At 33.1% G+C, this 8,288-nt stretch overlaps 1 protein-coding gene across 1 annotated transcript; it reads left to right on the top strand.

Moving 5' to 3' along the window:
• Nucleotides 1-310: 310 nt before the first annotated feature.
• LOC124455548 lies at nt 311-4,399 on the top strand. The gene is given in 4 exon segments (XM_047006185.1): nt 311-727; nt 729-936; nt 2,566-3,301; nt 3,669-4,399. Coding segments are annotated over 4 exon segments (1,800 nt in total). The 5' UTR covers nt 311-337; the 3' UTR covers nt 4,135-4,399.
• Nucleotides 4,400-8,288: the final 3,889 nt, after the last annotated feature.

The following is an 8,288-nucleotide window of genomic DNA, read 5'->3' on the forward strand; positions in this document are numbered from 1 at the left end:
TCTGAGCTATTTTGCGCACTTAATATTAAATGATAAGTAAAAAGAAAACTTCTTTTTACTTTGATACTCAACGGTTCTCTTGGATCTTATACATATACAAAAAACGTCAGGACACCGTACGTACATGATATACGTCGAATTAAACACCAAACAATGGTGTTTATATGTGAAAAATGCAAATCAATTTGCATATAAATGAAAAATGCAAATTTCAAGAAAAACGTAATTTACATTTTTTTCTGCCTCATTAAATTGGAATTTTGATTAATAATTTTGGTTATGTAACAGTATTTGCGTATAATTTTTATTTTAAACCATTTTGCTGGTACTGAATGAAATGCCACGATTTCCTGATTGTTGGCGCTGTGGGAAAAATTCGGCAACTGTAGTTTGTGATTTATGTCAAGTGGCGAAGTACTGCAGTATAAAATGTAAAGAAAATGACAAAGCAAGACATACAGACGCTGAATGTCACCCAGCAAGAATTATGAAGAAATGTTCATCATGTCGTAAAAGAAGTTCATCTTTACAAACTTGCAGTGGCTGTTACCGTGCTTTTTACTGTGATAAGAAATGTCAACTAAATCATCGAAATGAGCACAAAGTTGATTGTAAAAATAGCACAGACAAGATTAGATTACTTGCTGGTGAACTTGACAACTATTTCTTTGCTAATGAAGCAAGATATCTTTCTAAACACTATTACTGGGGCAATATGCCCAGCGTATGACTATCTTAATTTATCTGAAAATGAAGGCATCGACTATGCTTCAGATTTAAATGTTTTAGTATTGGGTGTTGGTGATTTGAGGAACGTTGTTTTGACTTGTGCATCGTTGCCTGAAACATATTCAAGAAATCTGTTGTTCGTTTTAAACGATTGTGAGGAATGTGCACTGGCAAGATTGGTTCTGCTGCTTTTTATTTTGATAAAAGGTGAGTTCAGTTTTTGGAGAAGCCTGTTTTCAGGCTAACCACGATGTCTACTAAAGCCAGGTTTCGTCCGAATCATCCGAATCGTTTCAACGTTGTTGAAAGGACTCGGATGATTATATGGAAACACTTTTCGGGCGATAGAGACGATCCATCCGATCGGTCCGACTGCAAACGCTTGTATCGTCAGCAATTCTATCGAGACGTAAATATCCATGTCATTTAACGCTTCAACGGTTGCGATGTTTCTATTTCATAAGAATATTACTGAAAGAAAAATTATCTCATATTTATTAATTAAAATTATTTATATTATTTATTATTATTATTTATTACAATGTTTTTGACTTGTAAAGGCCGAATAAATGGATCAATTCAACTGATACAAATATTCAACCATGGATATTTATTTTTCGTTTCTTCATAGCACGTTGTTTTTTATTTGTATTTGACGTTATTCCCAATATTTTTCGTGACTATTAAATTTTTTTTCTTCTGTGTCTCTTCCATCTTTTTCTCATAGCAATTGCTACGTCAAATAATTTATGTCTTTCTATTAATCTTTTTATTCTCTTTTCTTAATCAAATTAAGTTCTCGTCCTCTTTCAGTGTTTGAAAATACCACCTCTTACAGATCGTTCTTTAAGCCCTTTACGACTTTACCTTATAAGTGTATACTCACTATTATGTACACGATTAATTCTCCTATGCCTGGCTTGTTTAGCTTAGAATTTATATTATCTAACGTCTACTGTAATTCAGATGTACTTATTTCTCACAAACACAAAAGGCACTTGAGCAAGGCATTCCACACTTCCACAGGGTTTTTATGAGGACAGGACGTCTTACCTTATCACATTCTTTTCTTAAACATTGTCATTACTAATCTTTGCATTCTTATACACTATAGCAATTAACTTCTGAATTTGACGTTCTTTCTCCGTTTTCGTAATCCGTTAACTTTGAAAGTACTCTTACCATATTCTTTATCACACTTCTGGTGGGTGTATGTGCGCGTGTTTATAATTTCCATCTCTGTCTTTATCAACCATAAATAACCTGCTTCAGATCCTTTGAATTTTTATGTATTTACCTATCAAATCTGTTTTAGCAGCGTTTTTATTCACCAATCAATTATAACAGTCATGATAAGCCTTTTCTTTAGCCTTTTCTACGTCTATTTTAGACTAATGGCTTGTCTTCTTTTACTCCTATGTACTCTCTTCAGTCCTTTTGTCATCTCATTTCTTCTTCGATGTTGTCTTTCTTGTATAAGCTCCTGCATTTGCTTGTCCGTCTCCATCAAATCTCATTACGTCAACGTTTTTTCTTGACAACATCACAAGCATCTTTCTACCTGTCTCTCTGTGCTATAGCACAGTCAGTCATGTGAAAGTTTACTTTGATCATCTACATTCTGTCGCAGCTTTCCTACACACCACCATTCTCTTCAGATGGGCTGCATTTTGACCTGCCAGTACCAAATTTTTGTTGTTAACCAGGCACGTTTGTTTTGTTATAAATTCATCATTTGTATTCAAATATCTAAAAATTTCTATTTTTTGGTAATCAATCAATGCAGTGAATAATTGCTCCAAAAGCAATCATAGAAAAATTTCATTTCTTCTGTAGGTGTTTCAAATGTTGATAAAATAGTGACAGAAATTTGGTATTCGACAAAACTAAGTCAAATTACATACAGTGTTTTGAGCTCATCGCTTGAAGAACTTCTGTTGATGAAAAATGCTGAAGTTTTCAACCGTGTCACTAATGGAATTGTGAATTTGAATGAAAACAACCTTATTGAATATCAAAAAGTTTGGAGACGATGGTTCGACATGAAGGTAGAAGGAAGTAACAATATTTGCAAAGAGCGTGAAATGCTACTTGCATCGTATCCTGACTATATTATTGGCATTGAGAATTACTATAAATGCATCCCTCATCAACATATTCCATCTGCCGAGAAGTACATGACAGACGGTATTTTTCATCGTACTGGAAACTCTCTTAACTATGAGAATCCTACACTAACAGGACCTGACATTTCAGTTAAAGAGGGGAATATTATGATAAGAGACGAATCGTACAACTATTGCATTCCTGCAGACGTTTTACCATTTTGCGGCTGGGATTTTTTGAAAGTGAAGAAAATTAAGCACGATAATTCACTGGTCAAAATGTTTGGGAAATATATTGAGCATCAGTTGCGTCGTTTCATAAATAAAATTACATCTGGAAATGTGAACTTTCAAATTCTGCTCGGAAACTGCATTAACAATGATTTGTTAATAAACAAGGGCATGAAATTTGATAGAATTTTGACATCTAATCTCATCGACTATATTTTTCTTCCGGACTTGTTAAGGTATGTTTAGGATTTTTTAAGATGTTTGAAGTATAAAAAGGTATTGTAAGGGTCTATAAAAACTTTGCAAATACATTATCTATTATATCAAATGACTTTTGATAAACAACTCTTGTTTTCTCTTAAGCAAATTTCTAGTCAAAATTTATTACCATCCGACTTTTATGAAATATAACAGGAAACATATTTCGAATAAAAAGTTAATGTTTAACTGAATGTTTGAGAAACAAACAAGATAATATCGTTTGTTGCAGTACCGTAAAAATTTTTTAGGGATTTTTTAAGCGAAAAAAATTATTCCGCTCTACAACATTTTACAAAATTTATATCCGAATTAACTTTCCTTTTGACGTACTTTTTATTTTAGAAATTATTCTGTGTTGCTAAATCGAAGAAACAAGTATGCAACATTGATTACAGAAACTCATAACTGGAAGAAATTTTGTCCTGATGCTGACGTAAGCAGCATGACGCCATTTACAAATCCCTTTGTGACAGAGCACTTGAGGAGGATTGTAATGCAGGACACAAATGATGCAACATTTGCAAACGATGGCGGAACGACTTTTAGGGAGTATTTAAACAATACTTCAGAACTTCATGATTACCTTCGCGCCTTGTTCCACGTGTATCACAAACGTCAAGATGCCAAAAGGTCGAAGACAATAAAGTTACCTATTTTAAAAGATTTGGGCAAGGAATTTCAGTTGCAAATGAGAGATCTCCAACGTAATGAAAACAGAATTGTCTTCTTCAGATTGGTAATTAATCGACGAAGGGTAACCATGATTTCTGGTAGAGAACGATGCATCGAATGGGTGGCATCCACATAAAAACTTAAATGGGGTGTCTGCTAATATTATGAAAATACTTTTTTAAATATCTTATATAGCTAACGTTGTAATGTCTTTTTCACGCTTTATTCAAGTATTAATGTATGTGTTATCGAATTTAACTCTTTGGCGTCGGTCCCTAGTAATTTTCGGTCGTTGACGACCTACGAAGTTCATTGTGTCATAACTTTGGATATACAAAACGTAAAATAATATACTCAACATTGAATTATGGCTTAATAAACGATCTTTTAGGTAGTGTAAAGTTTGTTCGTTTTGATAGAATTTTACGCAAGATATTAAGGTTTTAATTAGCGTACAAGCAAAAAAAATGCGTCCATTTAATTGTTTAAAATTTTAATTTCGATGTATTTTGCCAAAAATTCATCCAAAATTCTCCATCTAAAGACTAGAAGAATCGCCATCTTTAAAGCTTTCTTTCTAACCTATCAGCTTGTTCATATGAATCATTGAACTAAGACAGAATTCAGCCTTAAATGACATAACATTAGAAATCGAGAATTTGAGAATTACATTAACAAACAGTCGAAGTTGGAGCCCATGGATGGAAGGCTACGTCAGTCGATATTTTGAAGCCAGTAGAGCCCAGTCTTTCCTCGCATTTGTAAACACACGGCCCAATAGACATAAGCGTAAAATAACTTGTACAAACTTCGAAGCTTCAAAAACAAAACAAATTCTTTCGTCTTAATTTGGTAAGCAAAACTTTCACAAATGAGACTTAACACCAAGTATACACAACTTTTTGACAATTACATTTTTGTAAAGGAAGCCATAGCCAAGCTTTACTATAGAAGGAGGCTTGCTGTTGTTGTTTGTTTTTCTATGTCTGCGAATGTGCCAAAAACTAAAGCGTTTTTATTTCAAAGTAGCATAGATAAGCACATAAAATTCTAAGCAAACATCAGTTTTGTAAATGTATTTCTACACAAAACAATTAATATTAACGTTTTTCCGTGGACGTACAAATTTACAAATAATCACAATTTTTAGTTCAAACTTACATGTGATAATGTATGATAATTCTCGTCATATCCTCCCAAACTAAGGGCTTCTGTAAATAGTGTACGTACAAATATTTCATGGAGAAGCATGTATATTATTGAATACATCCAGTTGAATCTTTTTAAAATAAACAAGCACTTCCTACAATGTTTCCGATTTGTATAAATTGAACGATCAACGATAGCTTTGTTTTTCATTTCAAAATACGTATTCAATAGTAAACAAAATAATTGACTGAATATAGATTAAGCCCCATAACTTTTAATGCCACAATATTTTTCTACGTTTATACTTTGAATACAATCAGAAAAAGGCTTCGGTAAAAACATGTTCATTAAAAATTTTCGCGTAACGTGTAGCTTTGCGCGTGCAATACACGTAAATTAACTCTCGAGCAGGTGCAACCCTCGATCTTTGGTCTCGGGCTTGCACTGATCAGCTCTCGAGTTCTCCCAAAGGTCTCCTCGGTTTGCATAAGCTTGTGAAAACACAGTAAACGTCTTTCATTTATCAATTATAAAATAAAAACAATAAAACGCGTGCGCTGATTGGTCTAGAGCCGTGTTTGCATAAGCCTGTACAAAACACATTCGAGCTCAACCAATCGAATCCATCGAAACTATCAATCAGTCAAAGAGAACTTGCGAAGACCTTCGGTCTCTGGCTTGCACTGATCTGCTCTCGAATTCTCCCAAAGGTCTCCTCGGTTTGCATAAGCCTGTGCAAACACAGTAAACATCTTTTATTTCTTAAATAATTTATACATTACGTTGATGGCAGAGAAACAGCGATTTCAATCGTTATAAAACATGTCCAAGTAATGAGATTTACATCAGCAGAAGGCATTGATTGCAGGCTATATAATGGTGTGATTTGTTTTACAAAAGCTTAAGTATTTAATGAGATATTTTGGATGAAACAATCATATTCGGAATTATGTCACTTACTAAAATGTAAGTGCCGTCGCCAAAGAGTTAAATAAATAGACAACACAATAAAAGATGACAGAACTTGATGTCTTGTTTGCGACATACGGTCAAATATCATCTATTCTAACCAATTCTAACCAATTATTAGATGTGATGTTACATGAAGTGTACATAAATTTTTTTAAGTCTGATTTAAACTGCCATGGACGGTTTTGAGGCTTTGAGCGATGACTTAATTATGACTATATGGACATAAAATTCGATCAACGAGTTTAACTAAAAGGTGTGAAATTCCTATGATTTCTAATATTCGTTTAAAGCTTCCATGAAATGTTTACATGCAAATAATCTACACATTGAGTAACTGCAAAATTTCTATCTCGAAATAAAAAAAACATACCCTGACATTCGTATGTCATGTTTACGTAAGATGCAAAGTGAAACTGAGCCAATCTTGTATGAGTCAAACTAATATTTGCTGTACAGCTACTATTACTAATAGTAGCTGTACAGCAAATAATTATCAATAATTGGATAAAATATCACATCCAGTCCAACTTAAGAAATCTTAAGTTGAGACAAGCAAACCACAGCAAAATTAACTAAACGTTTAATCTCTAAATGTATTCAACTCTATAGTTTAAATTTGAAACCATCGCAAATACACAAATCAATATGTAAGCCACTGCCTCATTTAGCTTATGAAATCAGCGAATCATCAATAGATGACTTGCATTGTTTACGTTTTGCTGGCAGGTAGATTAATGATTAGTTTTAGACTTAATTTTAAGAATTTTTCATCACTGCACATTTTCTCAAGCTTGGCATGATGAAACCGATAGAAAAGGATTGCCTCAAATTTTAATAATAGTATATAAGACAATCTTATTTTGTAATTTAACCAAACTTGTTCAAATGTTGAGAATGTTATTAAATACAGACGTGTCAATTAATTTGACACATTAGTCTAAAATTTTCGCTTTATGTCCATCGCCTTTATTTTCTGCTGGATTTTTAGTTTTCAAACTTGATTTTTTCTCTGAAAACAATCTTGCTGAGGCGCTTTTAAATTATTTTTTCTTCTATACTCCTTGTCATCCTTCCATTTTAAAATTGGTGGTCTTGGATCAAAATCAGACAATGCATATTTACATGAATGTATAAAGTCGCTTACAGTTTGGCGTTTCAAAGATGATATGCAGATGGATTTAACCTTGTTGTAAAATGGAATGACTCTCACAATCGAGTTAATCGACTGAATGTGACCACGAGCGACAGACACATACAGTACTCATCTCCTTTAACTATATGGTTTGCAAGACTTTATGAGGATTATCTTTTGGTATGTCAGTGCTATCTTTCAGCTCTTGAAATTGTTCAGCTAAATTTGCCAAGTTAAGGTCTGATACAATTGATTGATGAGCGTATCGTGCTTCATCCTCTTTTGCAGAAACTTGATAAAGTAAAAGATTTCGAGGCATTTTCCTTTTTATCAATTTTAAGCCTCTTTTACATGAACTCTTATATTGACAAAATGGATTAGTTTCCTATCCCATTAAACTGCCTGCAGTCAGTAACATATTTAATTATTTCAAGAAGGCGTCTCTTCTTCGCCTAACGTTTAATGCCGCAAAATGTTTTGTCTATTTCATTAAATTTTTCCTTGAAAAGTTTTTAAGTGAGTCACGTTAGAACCTCTTTTTGAAAAACTGTAAGGAGAAACAGAGATCAGCAATAAAGCACATGATCTTTATTTGTAAGTAGTTTTAAGAATTTTTTCCTTCCATATCGTCTTTCTCCGCACTAAACTTCACAAAATTGCATCAATATGAGCAGCAGTAATTTCTGATTACCTGAGTTCATAATATTTTGGAATGCAAAACACTCGAATCGGAATATCTCAAATTGCTTCGATTTTTGTTTTATTGGTAAAACATTGACTTCGTTAACATAAACTAACAACTCATTACAAATGTGAGCATTGTAAAGTATTAATTTTTTTTAGAAATGCATTGTTTTTGCTGCAATTGAAAGAAAAACAGTAATTGATAGACAAAAACAGATTGACAGAAAAACCTAAGTAACGGAAGCAAATTTGCAGACTGGAACCATAATGTCTATAAATTCTAGTTATTAATGTTTTAACGCTGACTGTAGAGCAGTAAATTTGCGGGCGCATGTTGTGAAATTCTAGTCATT

Source organism: Xenia sp. Carnegie-2017, unplaced genomic scaffold (genome assembly GCF_021976095.1).
Source record: "Xenia sp. Carnegie-2017 unplaced genomic scaffold, XeniaSp_v1 HiC_scaffold_4, whole genome shotgun sequence".
Classification (NCBI taxonomy): domain Eukaryota; kingdom Metazoa; phylum Cnidaria; class Anthozoa; order Malacalcyonacea; family Xeniidae; genus Xenia; species Xenia sp. Carnegie-2017.